Source organism: Vicugna pacos, chromosome 2 (assembly GCF_048564905.1).
Source record: "Vicugna pacos chromosome 2, VicPac4, whole genome shotgun sequence".
NCBI classification, from domain to species: domain Eukaryota; kingdom Metazoa; phylum Chordata; class Mammalia; order Artiodactyla; family Camelidae; genus Vicugna; species Vicugna pacos.
This window is the reverse complement of record NC_132988.1, coordinates 16442032-16464798: the sequence shown is the minus strand read 5'-3', so window position 1 is coordinate 16464798 and position 22767 is coordinate 16442032. Positions and strand designations below refer to the sequence as shown.

The 22767-nt window shown below is 38.4% G+C and overlaps 1 protein-coding gene across 16 annotated transcripts in view; it reads left to right on the top strand.

Annotated features, from left to right (window-relative positions):
• Nucleotides 1-22767, top strand: part of ARHGAP10 (Rho GTPase activating protein 10) — a 301281-nt gene that overhangs the window by 231680 nt on the left and 46834 nt on the right. For all 16 annotated transcript variants that reach the window (XM_072975997.1, XM_072976004.1, XM_072975925.1 and 13 more), the window contains one exon: nt 3311-3461. In XM_072975997.1, coding sequence (XP_072832098.1) covers nt 3311-3461 — 151 coding nt within the window. The remainder of the gene's footprint in view (nt 1-3310; nt 3462-22767) is intronic.

Here is a 22767-nt window from a genome sequence, read left to right as displayed (position 1 = left end):
TGGTTGAGTGGAGTAATAAGGGGTCTGCATCCATTTTTATTATTATTTACTGGATGTGATCATACTACAAATGCAGTAGCTATCATTTATTTCTGGTTATTATGTGCTAAGGATTGTGCCAAACACTGCATACATACTGCCTCATTTACTTGTTGGAGTAACTTGAGATGTACATATTATGGTCCTCATTTGAATGAGAAAACGAGATACAGTGTTTTTACTGTATCTAAGCCTCCCTCATCGAGAAGACTCAAAAGCCAGGATAGTGTCTTCTCAAGCAGCATCTGTGCTTTGGAACCACCTGATCTGGTCGGTAGGTTAGCTCTTTGAAATGCTAATACAGCATAGGGTGTGTTAAGGGGATGGTTGGTCTTTAGAGTCTTTGAAGCATTTTATACCTAATTAGGGCTCTTTGGAAGCTCCATTTGACTGCATGGTGTCCAGTGCCCCATTTTTCTGAAATAATCTTTCTGGTGTTTTGATCTATACTTTGGTCCAGCCAAGACAAAGACAGAATGCTGTGGAATGACTGACTAGATCGGGGTTTCTCAGCCTTGAGCACACAAAAGAACCACCCGGGGAGCTTTAAACTTCAAGCTGAAGCCCAGTCCCCATGCCCAGATATCCTCCCTCCCCCAGTTTTATTGAGAAGTAATTGACACATGATACTGTATTAGTTTAAGATGTCCAACATAATGGTTTGCTAGGTGTGCATATTGCAAAAGATTGCCACAATAAGTTTAGTTACCATCCATCACCCTCACAGAGTCACAATTTATTTTTCTTATGAGGAGGATTTTTAAGACGTACTCTCTTAGCAGCTTTCAAATATATAATGCAGCACTGTTCACTACGGTCACCATGCTGGACACTACATCCCCAGAACTTACTTATCTTACAGCTAGAAGAAGTTTGTATATTTTGACCACCTTCCCCCATTACCCGAGCCGCCCCTAGCAACCACCAGTCTGTTCTGTTTCTATGATTTTTTTTTATTATTCTTCCACATATAAATGGGATCATGAAGTCTTGTCTTTGTCTGGCTTAGTCCATGGAGCACAGCGCTGTCAGGGTTCATCCATGTTGTTGCAAACAGCAGGACTTTCTTCTTCCTTCTGGCTGAATAATACTCTCCTAGGCACTCTGATGTGAACTGAACAATGGCCTAGGTCTTCCTGGGACTCCTGTAGGCCCAACTCTGGGGTGCCTCTGGTCAGTCCCCCAGGAACATAGGAGCCACACTCTTGTCTCCCATCGCGCTTGGTTGTCTGGCTCTGCAGCCGGGGGCTGCTGCCACACCCTGCTCCCTACACCCTTATCCCCCTCACCCCGAGTGGTGGTGCTGGTGGAGAGGGAGGGTTGGGGGGAATGACTGGCAGCGTTTGCATCAGTCCAGTCTGTGTGATCTTTGCTCAGAGGGGTATCAGCTATCCAGGGCCGGTACTTAGGATATAATTTTTCCACAGTTAGTTTAAGCTTTTGGTGTCCTCACTCTGTATATTGTTCAGTTTCCTAGTCCAGTATCGTTCCAGAGGCCTGTACTATGTTTGTAAAGATCAAACGTAAGTGAGTCTACGAGCCATTCCCAGTGTGGGTCACACACACACACGTGCTGGTTTCTTTCCATGGAATTAAATTTTCCCATCTTTTCTTTTTTTCATCACTGTCCTCCTCTTCTCAGCCTGACTTCTCTCCTGTGCCCACCGCTCCACAACCTTCTGTAATGTGAACAATGACAGATGGCGATAAATCCAGCTGTGGATGATAGTCTAGACGGCAGAGGATTTTTTAAGGCAGAGAAGTCGTTTGCTGTTTGCTGCAGTGCCCTCTTGGAACCCAGAGTCTGTGGAAATATGGGACGAGCAGGTTACCAGCTGGAGCACTAAAGTAAATTTTCACTAGCAAATATTTGTCTGCAGTAATGTAAACCATTTTTAAATTCCGTTTCCACATGAGGGGGCAGTATGGTACTAGAAAGGAAATGCTCTGTTGAAGTTGTTTATTTTTATTATGGTATATGGTAGTTTCTACGTGAGGACTTTTAGGCTGTGATTCTAATTCTGACCAGTTGGTTAGTTATTAATTTTTTTTTGAGTGGGAAGGTAATTAGGTTTATTCATTTATTTATTTTTAGAGGAGGTGCTGGGGATTGAACGTAGGACCTTGTGCATGCTAAGCATGCACTCTACCACTTGAGCTATACCCTGCCCCTGTTGGCTACTTATTAAATGTGCTACATGTATGTAAGCAATACCCTCAGTTATACACACAGGTCACGTGCTTGTTTTTATTCAAATACATAAAGGATAATCTCCTTGAAACAGTGGGACTTTCACACGGTGCCTTTTATTGTGAGTTTTACATTTCAGTTTTGTTTAATGCTAGCTGGCGCTCTTTCTGCATCCGCTGTTAGAACGCCAGCCCTCCGGAGATAGTGTCTGTTACGGTGTTGTCCAAATATTTTCTGTTAACGACTTTATTGAAGGTTGAAAGGACTCCAGTGTTGTTGGGGAGCGGAGGCTTCTGAACTCAGGTCTTGGCAGCCGTGGAAACTCTAAGTCACCTCTGTATGACATCCTTCCCTGTGTGGCACAGTTGGCTTTTCTCAAAAGGAAAAAAAAATTGCTAAGCAAGGAGGCAGCACATTTTAATTCACGTTGTCATTGCTGATAGAGGAATGACACTATAGATGAGCAAGGTGTTGACATTCTAGGTGTCATAAATGGAGGGGAGATGCTCAAGAGAAGTTGGCGGCCATTAAACAAATGGATAAGATCCACAAAGTGTTTTATGAGAAATGTATGTGGGAATCCGAAAGGTAATTTCATAAGCACAGGCTATTTTTAAACGTGTAGAAAATGTTTGCAGTCGTATGTTTCTGTTTACGAAGTCTGAAAGAAAAATTGAGAATAGCGTTTTGGCATAAATACAACCCTGTGTGACATTTAGTGGGATATTTGTTTTCAGCGTTTTATCCTGGTTACTTCCTTTATGGATGAAGAGCCGTGATACTGCCTCCATCTGGCGAAGATGATGACGCCTGTTTGGTTTGGGTGTGGGTTTATTTTGAAGGATAATGATTTGATGTTGCTTTTACTTAATTTTAATGAGAAATTTTATTTTGGAATCTCCTGTTAAAAAAAAAAAAAAGACCCATGACTTACACCCCAAATGTGAAGGAACGGGTTTTTGGCTCCAGTCCCTTTTGGGTGAACTCCAAATCAAATGTTGTCTGATACTGGTGTATTGTTGAATTACCAAGGTTTCTGCTCATGGAAAACAATTAATGTCCTTTGTGTTTTGATGGCAGATTTTTCGGACCCTGCCTGATGCCACATTCCCTGAGCCGGTCTCCCTGTCAGTGTCGCCCCCAAATGCTCCACCAAGGCAATCGAAGAGACAGGGCCAGAGGACTAAGCGACCTGTGGCCGTGTATAATCTTTGTCTTGAGCTGGAAGAGGGTAAGATGTTAATTACATTCTTCTTCTTGATGGTGCGTTGGGAGCGCGGCATAGCCTGCATCCCCAGGGCAGGCCACAGTCTTCCATCCTTTGTGTTTTTCATTTCTTTTCCCCTTAAGATTGTAATTTTGGAGATTAACAGGGAGGGTAAAGCTTTCTTGTCAGGAGAAGAAGACAAGTTTCAGTTTTGTGTTTGTCTTTGTTATGCATGGTGCTTTTTTTTTATTTTGAAAAGACAGCTTAAATTTCTTTTTTGGGAGACTTGTGTGACCTCCTGTGAGGTTACATAACCCTGAGACAAACTGGAAGAGAAACTAAAATTAAAGCAAATCTTTGAGAGAGGAGCAGGTCGAGTCCGATGTGAAATGCATTGGGTTCAGAGGCACAGGGCCCCGTGGCACTGAGGTCTGTGGCTCCTGCACCATACATACTTGCCCCGTTCCTCCGACTTGCTCTTCAGGCAGGCGTCTCACCGTATGGCGGGGTGGCAGGTCGACCACCTTCGGGGGCGAGGCAGAGTGAACTGGGCTGCGGTGGGAGTCTGATAAATGGAAGTCCTCACTCCCTGTCCACGCTGCCTTTTTCCAACTCATGGTCATGTGGCCACCTTGTCTCAGTATTGCCAGATGGCCTCGTTTTTTTTACAGAGTGCCTAGAAATTGGAATTGTAAGCTCTGATTCCTACAAAACAAGATGGAGTGCCATGTTGAGACACCGGTTTCCGATGTATAATCATGTGGTTATTGGTGTGGAGGGTACCATCTAAGCTGACGAGGTTTTATTGGTTTGGAGGTATGAGATGATTGTCAAAGGGAGGAAGGAAATGAGGATAGAAATAAATTCAGTGCCTTCATCACAGGCAGCTATATGATCAAAGGTCCACAAAGCTAATACCCAGAGATACATGCAAGCAAGGGACAGCTGTCTTTAACTGATTCTCAGGTCTGTACAGGAGGGTGCAAATGCCTCTGCTAATGACACTGAGGGCTAAGATGTTCTGATATTCTTTTTTTTTCTTGTGCATACATATATTTATTGAAGTATAGTCAGTTTACAATATTGTGTCAATTTCTGGTGTACAGCATAATGCTTCATCAGACATGAACATACATATATTCATTTTCATATTGTTTTTCACCATAGTCCCTGCAAGATACTGAATATAGTTCCCTTTGCCCGGTATTCTTTTAAATTGTTCAAGACATACATGCATATGATACGAACACAAGTTTTACAGTCAGGTCCTTATTTTCCAGAGGCAGGGCATAATTTATTAAAGTCAACCTGTAATTTTAAAGCTTCTTTTTAGACATTAGTTTCAGGTTCTGAGCTCAGCTAACTTTTTATTCTCTTTTTTCTCACTTTCATTCTTTCTCAGCAGAGTTGCTAATAAGGAGTAAAACTGACTGGTTTGAATTGCACCTTTTCTTATATCTCACTTGTCTTCTGGTGGGAGTGTTAAATAATAGTGAATAAGGCAAATGTTGGAAAGTAGGAGGGGAAAAAAAATCAAGGAGACATGAGATGATACCTACATGGGCCCACCGGTTCTTGAGCAAAACTGAGTTGACTCTTATTTCATAAAGGAAATGACCAAAGAGGGACCTTTTATTTTAGAGTCTTTGGGGGTGTTTTAGGAATCAAGTCATAATATCCAGTCCTGTGGACGTAGTGTGCTAAACTTTTGATCATTGTGTTGCTGAGTGATTATTAATGGGTAGGAAGCTGCTGAAGTATTTAGCACATTTTTTTTTTCTTTCCAGAAACAGTTCACCCTTTACTAATGTTAGGCCCCATGTCACGTGGGAATGCTCAAAATGATATACAGTTATAGCTTTCTTAATTTTTACACTATATAATAATTCTTAAAAATATTTAATTAGAAAAGGAGAAAGAAGATTGTCAAATATTTAACTCCTTTAGTTGGATGTTCACTGTTTATATGATGTTTTAGTCTACATTTTGTATTTTATAACTTTACATTAATCCTTCTTGACTGCAGCCTTTGTTTTGTTTTTTTTTTTTGAAAGTTGTCAGAATCAGAAAAGCCCATGATTTGATTAGGGAGTGATACTGTTCTATCGCAGAGGTCAGAAGATAAAGCAATTAAAATCTGTTATTTATCCCTTCTCCATCCCCATTATTTGTAGCTAAGCTTTAGTGAAACTCAAGTTGTATGAAAAAGAATTATTTTGGAGAGAACAAAGCAGGGTCTGGATTTTGCATACTCTGAAAAAGGAAATAAATGAAGAAAGGAGGGGAAAATGCTTTTGGAAGGAAGCAAACAAGGAAAGAATACTAAAAAACTATGTTGTTGATTATCTCTTAACATACTGAACATTCTGCCCGCCCCCCACAAAAAAAATATCTTCTTGTCACCAGGACTTAAATGTTTTTCAGAAGCCTGAGTCATTTAATTATCAACTCTTTTTGAAATTTTCAAAATCTTTTTATGTGTTTTTTCTTATTGATGGCAGTTGAGTCATTTTCCATGTTTACCTAGTTTTGGTTAAGGTATGAATTATTTTTCCAAATTCTTTGGTTTATTATGAGTCTGATAAAAAATTTAGATGCAAATACATTTCCCCACCCCCCATCCCATTTACACTGTAGTCCAAATTAAATTTGACTTCATAAAATCCAGGACAAATTGTTTTTGTTTCAAAGTTAGGTAGACTGCTTTCCAAGAACAAAGAACTAGACTGGATGACTGGAGATTTTCTTCAGCTCTATGATTTAGTCATGGATCTGACTGAATGAAGTGGTTTGTGGAATCTTACTTCTGCGAGTAGAGTATGAAACTGTAATTTACTAACTCTGGAAGACACTGAGAATTGGTTTCGGTTGAACACTAGGCAGATCAGAAAGTCTTTATTAGAAGTCTGCAAGGCCATTTGCATGAGCCAGAAGGATAGACCTAGAAGCAGAGAATCCTTGCTGGCATGAAATAGGAGAGAAATCAGATGTGGTTTTTGTCATGTTTTTCTTTTTTCAACCTCCCGCCCCCAGTTTAATTAAAAACACTTAGTATCTTTCCTTTAACCAAGGCTTTAATTAGCCTTGGCACGTTTAGCCATACTGCATACACAATGCTCATCTTTTTTCCTTGTAATATGTGACTTAATGGTATTAAACTTAGTATTTACAGAATAAAATTCTGGTTACTGCTTAAGGATCTCTGTTGATGATTAATAGGAACTGAAATGGATATGGTATCTAGCTAGATTTCTTCAAATAGAGCAGCTGTTAAATCTTTACCAAAATTCTTTTACTGTTTTGTAGAGGACTTATTGATCATTTTCATATAGCATTTCATAATCTCATGAACCTCAAAGCTGCGTAGATTTGGTTAAATCAGTTGTTGTGGAATAGGAGAATATGAGGTAGGCTGCTAAATGCCAAAAAGATAATGAAAAACCAAAGACTTCTGTCTGTTTTATTCTGTGTTTTTATTTCCTTAGAAATAGTACAGTAACTCTAAGAAAGTTCAGTGTGTGTGTGTGTCTGTTTTCTCCTGCCCGCTCCAAATTTATATCCTTGCTACCTCTTTTTTGTTATGTAAATTTCAGGTGTACAGCATTGTAATTCGACATCTCTATACGCTACAAAGTGATCACCATGCCAAGTCTGGTTACCATCCATCACCACACAGTGACCCCCTTGATCCATTTCGCCCATCTTTGTATCTCCTTCCCCTCTGTTTGTTTTTGCTTCACTTTGTTTGTTTTGTTTTTTAAGATTTCACATATGAGTGAAACCATCTTCTTTATCCATTCACCCATCAATGGACAATTAGGTTGTTTCCATATCTTGGCTATTGTAAATAATGCTGCCGTGAAAATTGGGGTGCATGGATCGTTTTGAATTAGTGTTTTTGTGTTCTTAAGATACTCAGAAGTGGAATAGCTGGGTCATATGGTAGTTCTAGTCTTAATTTTTTGAGGAATCTCCATACTGCTTTCCAGAGTGGCTGCACCAAGTTACATTCCCACCAGCAGTGTACTAGGGTTCCCTTGCCTCCACATCCTCTCCAGCATTTATTATTTTTTGTCTTTGGTTATAGCTTCTCTAACAGGTATGAGGTGATAACTTATTGGGGTTTGGATTTGCATTTTCCTAATAATTAATGATGTTGCTTTCATGTATCTCTTGGCCATCTCTGTCTTCTTTGGAAAATGTCTCTCCACATCCTGTTCCCATTTTTAAATTGGGTTTCTGTTGTTGAGTTGTATGAGTTCTTTACATATTTTGATATTTTTTATATTTTTTTCTATTTATGCTTTATTGGATATGTGACTTGCTAATATCTTCTCCCACTCAATAGGTTGCCTTTTCATTTTGCTAATGGTTTTCTTTGCTGTGCAACTTTTTTTGTCTGATGTAGTCTCATTTGTTTATTTTTGCTTTTGTTTCCCTTGCCTTTGGAGTCAGATCCACAAAAACATAGCTCAGATGGATGTCAGTGAGGTTACCAGCTATGTTTTATTCTAGGAATTTTATGGTTTCAGCTCTCACATTCAAGTGTTTAATCCATTTTGAGTTAATTTTTGTGTGTGGTGTAAGATAGTGATCTAGTTTCATACGTTTGCATATGGCTGTCCAGTTTTTCCAACACCATTTATTGAAAAAACTGTCATTTCTCTATGGTATCTTTTTCGCTCCTTTGTCATAATTTAATTGTCCATAGACGTAGGGTTTATTCCTGGATCTCCATTCTGTTCCATTGATCTGTGTGTCTGCTTTTGTTCCAGTACCATATTGTTTTGATTACAATAGCTTTGTAGTGTAGTTGGAAGTCGGGGAGTGTAATAATATCAGCTTTGTTCTTCTTTCTCAAGATTGCTTTGACTATTTGGAGTCTTTTGTAGTTCCATACAATTTTAGAATTATTTGTTCTGATTCTGTGAAATATGCCATTGGCATTTTGATAGGGATTTTATTGAATCTGTAGATTGCTCTGGGTAGCATGGACATTATAGCAATATTAATTTTTCTAATCCATGAACATGGAATTTCTTTACATTTGTGTCCTCAATTTCTTTCCATTGTCTAATAATAGTTTTCAGATCTTTTACCTCCTTGGTTACTTTTATTTCCATGTATTTTGTTATTTTTTGATGCAATTGTAAATGGGATTGTTAATTTCTGTCGCTGGTAGTTTGTTGTTAGTGTGTGTAAATGCCACAGATTTCTGTATATTGATTTTGTATCTTGTGTCTTTAATGAATTCATTTATTCTAACGGTTTTTGGTGGAGGCTTTAGAGGTTTCTGTGTATAGTATCATGTCATCTGCAGATAGTGACAGTTTTACTTCTTTCTTTCTGACTTGGATGTCTTTTATTTCTTTTTCCTACCTGATTACTGTGGCTAGGACTTCCAGTACTGTGTTGAATAAAAGTGGTGAAATGGGCATCCTTGTCTTGTACCTGATCTTACAGGAAAAGCTTACAGCTTTTCACCATTGGAGTATGATGTTAGCTGTGGGTTAGTCATATATGGCCACAATTATGTAAAGGTACATGCCTTCTGTATCCACTTTGTTGAGAATTTTTATCATAAATGGATGTTGAATTTTGTAAAATGCTTTTCTGGTGTCTATTGAGATGATCATATGATTTTTATCCTTCATTTTGTTAATATGATATATCATGTTGATTGATCTATGGATGTTGAACCAATTTTGCATTCCTGGAATAAATCCTACTTGATAGTGGTGTAGGATTCTTTTAATATATTTAGTGTATTGTTGGATTCAGTTTGTTAATACTTTTTGAGGATTTTTCCATCTGTGTTCATCAAGAATATTGGCCTGTAGTTTTCTTGTTTTGTGGTGTCCTTGTCTGCTTTGGCATCAGGGTAATGCTGGCTTCATAAAATGTGTTTGGAAGATTTATCTTCAGTTTTTTGGAAGAGTTTGAAAAGGATAGGTATTACATCTTCTTGGAGCATTTTGTAGAATTTGCCAGTGAAGCCATCAGCCTGGGTTTTTTTTTTTTGTTGGGAGATTTTTGATGACTGTTTCAGTCTCCTTACTGGTAGTTGATCTTTTCAGATTTACTATTTCTTCATGATTCAGTCTTGGAAGATTGTAAGTTTCTAGGAATTTATCCATTTCTTCTGGGTTATCCAATTTGTTAGCATATAATTGTTTGCAGTAGTCTCTTAGGAGTCTTTGTATTTCTTGGGTATCAGTTGTTACTTCCTGGTTCATCTCTGATTTTATTTAGTTCAGTCTTCTCTCTGTTTTTCTTGGTGATATAGCTAGAGGTTTGTCAGTTTTGTTTACCTTCTCAGATCTAATGTGTTATTTAAATTCAGTGTTTTCATATTGATTTTCTGTATGGATTATCTATCCATTATAAATAGGGTATTAAAGTCCTCCATTATTATTGCCTTCAATTTCTTTATGTTCATTAATATTTGCTCTATATATCTTGTTAATCCTCTTTTAAGTGCATATACATTTCCACATATTTTACCTTCTTGATGGGATTAACCCCTTTATCATTATGTAATGCCCTTTTTTGTCTTTTATTATAGTCTTTGTTTTAAAGTCTGTTTTGTCTGATATGAGTATAGCTTCTCCAGCTTTCTTTCATTTCCTTGTGCATGGAATGTCCTTTTACATCCCTTCACTTTCAGTCTATGTGTGCTCTTTCTTCTGAAGTGAGTCTCTTGTGAGGCTCTCTTGGGCAGCATAGGTAGGACTTTTTTTTTTTAATCTATTCAGCCACCCTGTGTTTTGATTGGCAAATTTAGTCTATTTATATTTAAAGTAATTACTGATAAGTATATACTTATTGCCAGTATGTTAGTTATTCTCTGGCTGTTTTTGTGGTTCTTCTCTGTTCCTTTCTCTTCCTTTGTGTCTTGGTAGTTTTCTCTAGTGTTATGTTTAGATTCCTTCCTCATTTTCTTTTGTGTGTTTACTGGAAGACTTTTTTTCTTGTGGTTACAGTGAGGCTTACGTATAACATCTTATGTAAATAGTATCCTGTTTAAGTTGGTAGCAACTTAAAGCTTCGGAATGTGTTCAAATTTCTTTTTACTCCTCTCATCACATTTTATGCTTTTGGTGATATATTTGACATCTTTAGACTTTGTGCATCTCTTAACTAATTATTTTAATTTTAGTTAATTTTATTTTTGTCTTTTAACCATCATGTTTGTATTGTTAGAGGTTGATCCATTACCTTTCTTATATATTTATCTTTTCCAGTGGCATTTTTACTTTTGTGTTTTCTTATTATTTATTAGTGTCATTTTTTTCAGCTGAAAGAAATCACTGTAGCATTTCTTGTAGGGCTGGTTTAGTGGTGATGAACTCCTTTAGCTTTAGCTTATCTGGGAAACTCTTAATCTCTCCTTCAACTCTGAATGATAACTTTGTGGGTAGAGAATTCTTGGTTGGAAGTTTTTCTGCTGAAAAATTAGCTGATAGCCTTATGGGATTTTTCTTGTATGCAACAAGTTGTTTTTCTTTGTTGTTTTTAGGATTCTCTCTTTATTCTTTTTTTTTTCCATGGTTTGCTACTATTTTATTCCATGCAGATATTTGTGTATTATCACTGTTTATACAGAAAAATCTTTACAGCAAACATGTGGTTTTTACCTTTAGAATAAGGTTCAAACTCATAGAATTCCAAATAGTTTTGTTAAAAGACCTAGATGCTGTCTGGGCTGGCATGGTAAAATTGAGACTTCCCACTCATCAATACTATAAGTTAGTTCCATGTGCTAACCTGAGATGGTTGCCAAGAAATATTATCCAGTGAAAAAATAGGCTGTGGGGTCATATATATAATCTGATTCCATTTATATTCAGTCTATAACAGCTAAAACAGGTTTCTTCTGTACAGCACAGGAAACTATATTCAATGTTTTGTAATAACCTTTAATGAAAAAGTATGAAAATGAACTATATGTGTATATATATATGACTGGGACATTGTACTGTATACCAGAAATCAACACATTATAACTGAGTATACTTCAATAAAATAAAAAAAAAAAAAAGAAAAGGAAAAGAAGAGGCTTCCACTCAGGGAATGAGAGAGGACTACATTGGTTTCTATTCTTCACTGATGCACACATGTAATCTCTTTATTCTTAACTTTTACCATTTTAATTATAATGTGTTTTAGTGTGTGTCTCTTTGGTTTCATCTTGTTTGGAATTTTTTGGGCTTCCAACCTGGATGTCTGCTTCCTTCCCAGATTAGGGACATTTTCAGCCACTATTTCTTCAAATAAGTTTCCTGGCCCTTTATCTCCTTCTTTTCCTCCTGGGACCCCTATTATGAATATTATTCTGCTTGATGTTACCCAGAGGTCCCTTAAGGTATCGTCACTTTTTTTTTTTTTTTTTTGCTGCTCTGCCTGGGTGAATTCTATTGTTTTGTCTTCCAGCTTGCCGATTGTTCTTTTGCCTCATATAGTCTGCTGTTGAACCCCTTCAGTATATTTTTCAGTTCAGTTATAACTTCTCTTTGGTACTTTCTTACATATGCCATCTTTCTGTTAAAGTTCTCATGATGTTCATTGACTCTTCTCCCAAGTTCACTGAGTATCTTTAGGACCATTATCTTGAACTCCCTATCAGGTAGATTGCTTATCTTCGTTTCTTTTAGTTCTTTTTCTGAGGTTTAGTCTTGTTCTTTCGACTGGAACATGTTCCTCTGTCTCCTCATTTTGTGCCTTATTCTGTGTTTGTTTCTATGCATTCGGTAAATCAGCTATCTTTCTCATCATGGAAGAAGAAGAGATGCCCTGTAGAGCTGAGAAGTGCACTCGTGCCTGGCCACCAGAGCCAGGCACTCAGGGAGTAACCCTATGTGTGCTGCATGTGCTCTCTTTCTGTGGTGGGAACGTGGCTGTGGCTGTGGCTGCAGTGTCCGGTGGATGGGGCTGGCCCCGGACCCTTTTTATATAAAGAGGGACTGTTGTGTTTATTGTAATGTTCCATACACAAGGAAAGCCCATGAGGCTATATGAGGTATATTCTTTGCTATTTTTTTGTACATTTGATTTTTTATTGAAGTATAGTCAGTTTACAGTATTGTCAATTTCTGGTGTACAGCACAATGCTTCAGTCATACATGAACATACATATATTTGTTTTCATATTCTTTTTCACTGCAAGTTGCTACAAGATATTGAATATAGTTCCCTGTTCTTTGCTGTTTTTTTCATTCAAGGCAGGAAAAAAAATTTTAAAGAAAGTTTGGGGAGTGAGAGGATTATCATCTGAGTTTTGACTAAGCTCTCTCTTCCTTGATGCTAGCTCTAATTTTAAACTGAAGTAGACAGTCACAGGACTAGTTTTTATTTGTATCTTCTTGGGTAATTAGGTATTCTGTGTCGATCTTCTGTACATGATTTGGCAGTTTGTTTATTTAGACAACAAAAAAATATGACTTATAACGAGTTGAAAACAAAATCATCTTGCAAGCCAATTGGCAGGATTTAATATTATTTTAGAGTAGTTCTTACTTGGGTATTGTTAGGTTGGCACTTTCCCACTTGGATCCCGGATGTGCTAACTGCAGCACATTTGTTGAACATGTATTATTGTGGTCCTACAGTGCGGTAGATATCACGACGAAGATGCAGAGCCTTGTAAACAAAAAAGCAAAAATACGACTGTTGACAGGAAGATGGTTTAACAGTGAAGCCTGACCATTTTCCTTCTGTCTTAAAGGAGAAAACCTATCCTGATAGGGACCAGTCTCTAGCATCAGAGTAGGATAGATCTGTCTGTAGAAACCAAGAAGGCCCTGGTAAAAGGCTGGTTGAGTAATCTAAGCTTTGGTTGATGTAGGCTTGAATCAGCACTAGGAGTTGAAAATAAAATGGATATCTGGTAGAGATGTCAAAGCAAGTTGTTGGGACTTCTTTACTGACCCGATGTGGAGGATGAAGGCAGGTAATCAAAACAGAGGTCATCAGGCACACTTTAGGCTCATCGGTAGATCTACCCTTGTGTTTATGTCTTAGTTGTGCCCTGAGGGGTTTTTTAAAACAAATATTTAGACCATCTTTCCACCAAATAGAAGAAAACGTCTTGTTTTATTAGTATCTTCAATGCATATTGTTGCATATAACTGTTTTATAAAATAGGTTTCATATAAATAGTGTATATGGAAAGTCAGTGGAAAGAGAAATATTAAATAATGACTAAAAATGTTATGTCTTCTTAGAGAAAAAATAGTCTCCTAGTTGTGAACAGTGTAGAGTTCAGAGACATATATCCATGTTCATTCATAGGCATACGTAAAGGATAGGAGGAGGCCACCGCACTGAAAGATGTTTGTGTCATCAGCAGTCAGGGGTCAGTAGCTGACCGTCCTGGTGGCCGGCTGTGTTCTTGCTCATCTCTGTTCCCTAGAGAGTTGCTTTAGAAATCACCTTCCTGAAAACATGCTTTTGTAAGTGAATTGTAACTACCCCATCCTCTCTTAAATTGTATCAGGACACGTATTTGTGAGAAGAGATGTGTGTAAAACCATTGTGGACGTGGATTCTTAAGTGACCTCCTCCAGCTCTTGACCTTTCCTTATAGATATATCTGTCTGATCAGCTTGCACAGAATTATAATCCACAAGTGTATCTGGCCACAAGCAGATCTTTGTCTTATACTTGGCAGTCTTCTCTGGATTCTTACCAATTTTTTTGCATGACACCCCATGGGTGGGCTCTGGATGATAACTTCCCGAGTGTCGAGGTCTCCTGCCCCCTCTTCAGAGCAAAGTCATGATTCCTTGGCGTGGAATTGCTGTGTTGTGAAGTTAAATCTAAGACCAGGCTTGAATCAGGGATGGTGCATGTAGACAGATTATTTCTGAACTTGCTTTTACAATGATGAGATCAATGGGTTGGAAAAGGCCACCAGAAAGGGCGGGGCTGTGATGGAGTTGTGGTGTGCCCATGAATCATGCACGTTGCCTCCCCTGCTCTGGCGTTGCCCCAGGAGCCTCCCCGAAACTCAGCCCCTCTAATGTCAGTGACAAAGCACACGGCAACTTCTTAGATGAACTTCCTCTATAATCTCAACTGTGCTTCTCTGTGGGATGAACATTTCCCCCTTTCTCTGGAGGGGAAAAAAAAGCTTAGTTAATGTCTTAAAAAAATTACATAGCTGCTCCTGTGGTGAAAATAAGTTCATGGCAGGTAACTAGAATTTATAGATGAGAGAAAAATTCTTTAAAGCTCGTCTCCCTGTGGTGTGGGTTTTTCCTTCACTTCTAATAGGTACTATTTTAATTTCTGGTTCTGAATTCAAGTAGCTGTCACTTTCTTTGTAGCCCTTCTTTGAAACTCTTGCCGCGTAGGAGGTAGCCGGACTGTCTAAGAAACATTTTTTCAAACCAACCAAAGTATTATTTATCCTGAATGAAGTAGAATTTTTAAGGCTGTCAAGAGTGACTGATGTGAAACGTTTTCTTTGGTAGCCAGGAAGATGACCAGAAATCTTGAAAGGGAAGGTATTATCTCAGTGCAGCCAATTCCAAACGACTTCTGTTACTCAGGAAACTCTTGTGGACCATGATAAAAATTACCAGGAGATAAAAGTGTTGTCTACCATTAATATAAGCAAACTGTGGCCAGTTTATTTTATTTACTGAATCCTTACCAGCTGTTGAGGAAAAAGGAAATGATGTGAGGTTGAGTCAACTGTGTGTTACAAGTTGTCACTCATTGCCTTTTATTTTATTTTATTTTGATGGAGGTACTGGAGATTGTGCAGGCTAAGCATGCGCTCTACCACTGAGCTACACCTTCCTCTCACCCACCTTGTTGCCTTTTATGAACTCTGGGTTGCAGCTCTGCAGCCCGGCTCCTTCTGAATGCTCATTCAACTTCCCATGGCATCCCTGCGTGTCTTCCGAGCAGTATTTAGAGGGATCCAATGTCATCCTTGGATGGAAAAAAAAATCTTCAAGCTTATTACAGTGAATTATTCGGCTGACATTTTGCATAGACTAATATTTGTTCTCCCAGCTCAGCAACGTGATATCTTTTAGCTTGAAATGTGATTATAATCATGGTCTTATTTTTTTCCCTTTGGATCAGAACAGAAATAGTGATTCCTTAAGGCTCTGTTTATTATCTTAGTTACTTTTAAAGGTGGATCCTTTTTTAGAAAACTTGTAATAGTGAATATGAGAACAGGATGTAAAATTTGGAGGGTCTTAATAGTATATAGTTACATATACCATACCATGTGCCAGCTACTGGTTTTAGCAGTATCTGTCAAACTTAGCTAATCCTTCTAACAGTCCTATAGGTCGCAGTAATACCCATATTTTATAGTTCAGGAAACTGGGCTCAGAGAAGGTCAGTAGCTTACCTGTGTCTCCCAGCTTGTCAGTGCCACAGCCGGGACTGACCAGTCTGGTCCCAGAGTCTTGGCTTCCCACTCTGCTCAAGTGCGAACACAAGTGCTCAGCAGATGGTCGTCTTCCCTGGAGTTTTCCACGGCCAGTCTTTTCAGAGATACCATGTGCCTTTCTAAGCAATATATTGATTCATTCTTTTTAAATGTTAAGAATGATTCTTCGTTTTTCCATTAAAGACAGTGGCTAGTTTTATTGTAAAGGAATCAGGGTTACGATTTTCATGAAGGAAAAGAAAGAGCCAGAGATGAGTCTGGTTTAAACCCAGGACATCTGTGTTTGTTTGGTTATGTTGACTGTAGGCAACACTCTTAGGGTAATTTTTATCATGATCCACTGCAGCAAAAATGGGCCCTCCCGGAGAAAGGAGAATGCTCATTTTTATGAGCAAAGGGGAGGGAAAACAATCATTTTATTTTAGTGTTATATTTATTTTATCATGATTTGTGCAACCATTGATCTAAATGAACAAATATCTGGCTTTAAAGTTAGCTGCAACGCAGATATCTCAGGGACCTGATACCTTGATAAGTTGTTAGAAATGCCTGAACTGAACCAAATACAGTCAGGAATTTGTTGCTGCCTGAATATACTCAATTTTGCTGTTATTTTTCTTTTGTCTGTTCTCTCTTCCATTCTTAAAAAAATTTAAAAAAAAGGCAATATGTTCCTTGGCTTGAAACACCAAAAGATGTAAAATGATACAAAGTGAAAAATTGCCATTCAGTCCTATCCACTCATTCCCTGCTCCCTATGGTGCTTGCAGCTCTGTAACCATGAGCCATGTAAGAGGTGGCACCCTTAGTTTCAAAGTTATCTAGTACTGGCAATTTCAATTTTTTTTTTCATCTAGTGCTTCCAACATAGTAAAGCAACAGGAGTTTCATGTCATTTCAACCTGTAGTTTCTTAAGTTCTTTCCAAGTTGAAATTCCGAATGGATTGCGAACCACTGAATTGGTTGGGTCGGACCATATGAAACCTGCTGTTTGTGTTTGTCCAAAATGATTGAATGGCAGCAGTTTCACTAGGTTCAACCTGAAGTTTCTTATTTTTCCTTTTGGAATTCTTCATGTATATATAAGCATATATGAATATAGATTTGTATTTACCCACCATGTACCCAAAAGCTAGTTGTGTAACTTACTTAAAAAGAAAAACTTTAGGTATATCTTGTGTTGTTTTTTATGCCAATACAAAGAGAATACCCTCTCTCTTTTTCACTGCTGTGTAGTATTCTGTGGGTTCTGTTGTGTGGGCATACTCCTAAGAGGCCTTGTATTCTACAGCCAAATGCAAGCAGACGATGCAGGTCCCTTACTAACCACACACAGGCTTCCAGCCTTTCAATAGTAATAAAAATGTTTCCACAGATATAATACCCATGGTATGCTTTTGAATGAATAAAGCAAGTTACAAAACAGGATTTCAGAATAACCTCACTTCTAAAGGAAAAGCTGTGTAAATACATGTGTAAGTGTAGAAATAAGTCTGGAGGAATATTAACCAGTTATGACAGTGGTTATCCTTAAGAGGTGAGAGTTTGGTGATCTTCTTCTTTGTACATATCTGTAGTTCTTTTTCCTGTAGTGTATTACTTGTTACACACACACATAAATACACACATACATCATAGACTCATATATATGTGTTTCAGTTACAAAAGTTTCAGCCTAATACTGGTGCAATCTGTGCTTGCTATTTGGTGTGCTCTGTGTAAGATTTTGAAGCAGAAAGAATGAAGCAGAGCCCTAGAAAAAAGCATATGGCATCCCGCTAGCATGAGCTGAGCTGGGGAAACTTCCTAGGCACCATGCTGAGAATGGTGCTTAGTGTTTTCCTGTTAGGTTTCCTGTATCTTTCACCTTCTACCTGGACTGCTCTTGGTCACATTGTCCTAGCATTTTGGGGATCACTGTCACTGGAAATACTTAGGCAGCAAAGAGTTTTATTGAGTGGCAGAATTGTTTGTGGTTAAGTCTGGATTTAAACTAACCTGGGTTTAAATCCCTGTGCTCTTCTTATGGTCTTTTATGATCTCAGCGAATTCTCCTAGAAGCCTCATGAGTTTGGGTCAATAAATTTTCACATGGCTTTTGCCAAGAACAACTGAGTTGATGGCTATAAACCACCCAATGTTTAGGAAATACTGAAGAACTTTAGCTTATATTTTCTTGAGAAGCTGATGTGTAAAATAGAGAGCTTCAAATACATTGTTGCTTGTGGTGTTCTTTCAAAGAAAATGTAACTTTGTCTTATTTTTGTCCAACTTAATAAGTAGACTTACTGGTTGCTAGCCACAGTCCTAATCTGGCAATTAATAATGACTTACATTGTTTGGGTGAAAAGAATGGGGTTTGGGGCAAGAGGAGGACAGGTAAATAGCTAGGAGTGTACCAGCCCTCCGAGTCTCAGCTGGACTGGAGTGTGTTCTGAGCACATTGCTCTAAATTTCCTGAGCTGTCCAAGTGTCAGGTCTTCCTCAGAAGTTTATGGAAGACAGCTTGATTCAGTGTCTGATTACTTCTTGGTTCCTAAGGATAACAGTCCTTGGTTGTTCTATTTGTTTGTTTATACAGGCAGAAATCTCAGTCTGTAAATAATACCTCAGGACTGTGATGACGATAAAAGCCTGCCCTCGGCTTCTTCGCAGAGTAAAGCAATTGGCTTTGACTTCTATTGACATTGCAGCTGAACTGGTCTTATTCACTTTATAATTGAATTGCTACAGACTTCCATTGACCTTTGTAAGTAGTAGAGGTGGTTCCCGGAGTTGTAACCTAATGCCTGTTAGCTGCTGCTGTAACGTTATAATGAGGTCTCTGTTTTATGTCATGTGATTAGAACACAGCTGATTCCCTCATTAGCTTTTCCTAGCATACACTTTTGGCTCATCTGAGCCATTCAGTAGCTCTTGGGGCAAGCATTATGCTTAAATTTTTGTATCTTCAGACAACAGAAAATAAAATCTGCTTTATAATGGCATGGCAATTTCATTACCTCTTTTCATGCCTTAAAGGGACAGTTTAGTTTGTAGTTCAGGAGTCGACTTTCCTCTCAGTTTTTTTGGGGGGATGTATATCTATGTGTACTTTTGATTTATTTGAACTTTTGGGACTGGGGGTGGGAGTCACATTTCCCTTTCCTGGACATGGTTTCAAATAAAGAAATTACATTACCCAGGGGAATTATTCTTACCCAGCCACTGACTGTCATCAGTCTGCATGTTGTTTAGCTTTACTGTGGTTCCCATTATGGTTCGTTTTGTTTGATGAAGGCAAAATGGGATGAGAGGAACTGGGACATCTTGCCCCCTATGCCGCATGACATTGCTTTAACTTGCAGCAGAGCCAAGAATTGGGGTAAGTGGGACTTTAGGAACCTTTCCTTCCACTAGGCAATTATAACCCGTCTCAGTGCACCTCCCACTGCTGCGAAATACAATTAGCTTTCTTTCCTTAATGGGCAGTTGGCAGGGTCAATTTCTTAAACCTCCTCCCCTTTTTTCCCTAATGTAAGACTTAAGGAGGATTCTCTGATCAAGGACTCTAGACTGTTTTCTCACAGTAATCATTTACCACCTACTACTGCATAGCCAGCAAAGAAGAATGCCCTTTGCATGGCTTTTCCTTTTTTCTTTTTTAAAGAAAGATACACAATTACATTAGCAATTTTTTTAAATATGTGTTTTTATTGAAGTATAATCAGTTTATAGTGTTGTCAGTTTCTGGTACAGCATAATGCTTCAGTCATACGTGAACATACATATATTCATTTTCATATTCTTTTTTATTATAAGTTACTACGAGATAGTGAATGTAGTTCCCTGTGCTGTACTGTATGAACTTGTTTATTTTACATATATGAGTATCTACAAATCTCGAACTCCCAATTTACGTTAGCAATTTTAAAAGTTCAATTTCAAAGTCAAACTTTGAGTTTCCTAACCTATCTTTATTATTTAAATTAATGTAAGGAAGGAATTAAGTGTGTGTGTGTATACTTTTCCAGTTCATGAAAACTCACGTATAAAATAATATGACATAACTCTTCTGACCTGTGTTTCGAGAAAGATAAGAATAAATATCTGGCCTAAAAAATGTATCAACTTTAATTTTTATCTTGCTTTGGGCTCTTTCTCTTTCTGTAGATTTTACCTGTTTGTGCCTCATAAAGCAGTTCCTTGGCCATTTTCGTTGAAGTAGACCAGCATATGGAAAGATGTGTAGGGAGGGCCGGGTTCTCTTTGGCTGGATGGGTATGAATTTGGTTTGGGATCTGATCCTGACCCTTCTCAGCCTTGCTGCTCACAGGCTGCTCTTCCGGGCGCTGGTCTTCCCATGTGCGCACTGCAGCTTGTAGTTAGAGAAGCCAGGAGAACTCTGTGAGGTTCTGGCCGAGTATCTGAGTAGGTTGTGAAGAAACAGGCTTGTTCACTTTTCTTCAGCAATCAAGGAGTGGGCCGCTTGTACAAAACCAGTCTTAGATAATGCAGCTAGGCAAGACAGGCTGTCCTTCTTTGTGGTAGTAAATTTGAGCATCTGGTCACCCTGGTATCTGCAAGTCAGTAATTACAGGGATGCTAATGCTAAAGACCAGATGCAAAAACAAAACGCCGGACAAAACTGTAATCCTCCCTTTGGAGCAGTAGTGAGTGAAGTCGTGTTCTGGAGATCTTGCTCCTTTACTCGGAGGTGGAACTCTTGAATGTTTCATTGTCTACAACAGTTTCACTCAGTCATTTGAAGGCAAGGAGACGTTCATTACAATGTACTTCCAAGACTTAGGTAGGGAGAGTGAGGCCACGGATGACTCGAGTGTTCTTGAGTGTCCTTGTTAAAGCAGGATTCTGTCCTGGAGGGGTTAGTGTTGCCATCCAGCATGACAGTTCTAAGATGAGTTAAGTAGTATACTGGTCTGTATTAACCACATTGTAGGGTCCAGCACTGCATAGTGTGTGCTCCCCTTCCTGTGCACCAGATCATTAGAGAAGATCATAGATCTAGTTGTATCCTTTGATTTCTGTCAGCCTTAAAATGCCATTGTTGGCCCCCTCATCCCTTCTGCTGTGTTGACTTTGTGAACATTGGTGGGAAAATGTTTTCTTTCTACTGTTTCGTATATCTGAACTTTCTTACCAGCTCCTAGACAGACTGAGCTTTATCTATAGAGGCCACTTCCATTTTTATTGTTCAGTGTTGGGTTTTATTTACAATGTCAAGTCCAACAGCAATTGAGCAGGGAGGAGGGGAAACACAAGTTTCGGTTCATTCTAGTGCACCCTATTCCGTGCAGTAATTAGAACTAGTTTTTGACGTGATGAAGTAAAGCAACTCAGACTTTTTTGAACAGAGTGGAAATGATGTCAGAGTGTCTGTGAAATGAGTTTGGGAGTGTTTGTCTTGATACTAGTCACTCTTCCTTTTCAGCACCCTCTATGTCCTGGGTGACATTAGGAGGAAAGATCGCTATGGCTCGAAGGAGATTTTATTGATGTCATAATATCTGCCACGTGATGGAAACTAGGGCGGCATGGCTATTTTCTGCTTGGATCAAAGGTTGTATTTTGAACAGGCTTATATAAGTTAGCAAAACAAACACACCTCTCCTCCTGCTGCAGCATTTCCTGCTCCCCTCCCAGTTTTAGCCCCTTCCCATCAGTTTCATTCCCAGAGCCATTAGTCTGTCTGCTACTGTGCCTCGTCCCCAGACATGCTTTTTCTTGATGATTCCCTGCAGGCTGCACCCTTTTCAGCTTCAGACACGAAGCCTAAATTTTTGGTGCTCAAGTCTTCCGTGGGTACAGCATCATTAGAGCAGTCACACCAAATGGGCAGAGAAGACACTGAAAGTCTCTAAGCAAGATGTTGTTGCAAGATTATTGTGCAGCCCCATTTAAAACACAGGAAATGCAGAATGACAGGAGGATAATTACAATGTGAAATGACAGGGGAATGAATCCAGGTGCGAGGGGTGAGGGGCGTGGGGTGGGTGTCGTCACAGCAGCTCTGTTTGCCCCCTGCTGGGGAAAGGTTCCGCCTAGTTTTGGTTGAAGCCACCCTCAGAAGTAAAGTAGATCATGTTTAGCCTTGAGATTTATTTTTCTGTACTTATGTATTGAGTTTTTATATGTCAAGTCGTATTTTCTCATCAATTTCCACTATGATTTTGGAGATTTCTTTTTCCTCCAGAAAGTCTTATATACTGGTAAATAATGAAAATAATAGTTAAGAATATTAGCTTTTCATTTTATGGATAACCTGTGTATATTAATTATGGTATACAAGTAATCCCTGTTGAATGAGGACACTAAAGTATAAAAGACATCAAATGTGTTTTAGTACATTCTAATTTTGAGAGTTTACCCTGACTGAATTTAATTTGAATTGAATATTTATGAATTTATCAAATATGAATTGAATATTTAAACACTCGTGATGACCCTTTGACTATCAATATTTAGGAAAATTGTCTGTTTAAATATGGCATAAAAGTGTTCTGAATATTCTTTATTTCCTAATCAAAATTTTAGTGCTAAAAAGTTCTCCTTGGTATTATGGTGCCATGTTTCACAAATTTTGTTATAAAATGTCTTTGTCATTGAGTTCTACACCTTAATTTGCATTATGATTTTCTTTTTAGCCATGTTTTGTTTACCAGCATATAAAATTGAAAAATCTCTGTCCTTTTGTTTATTAAGTTCTAAGTATTTTGTAATTTCAGTCTGAGAAGAGAGTATGTATAATAGTCGTCCTTCAAAATATTTTCCTCAAAAATATTTGTTCTCGAAGACTACTCCTGTTTATTGCAAGGTGCTGTGCATGTGTGCATAAAGTAGGCAGCCTTGTACTGTTGACTACAGATAGGTCTCTCTCTCTTTTTCTTTTTCTTTTTTCTTTTTTTTCCTTTTTG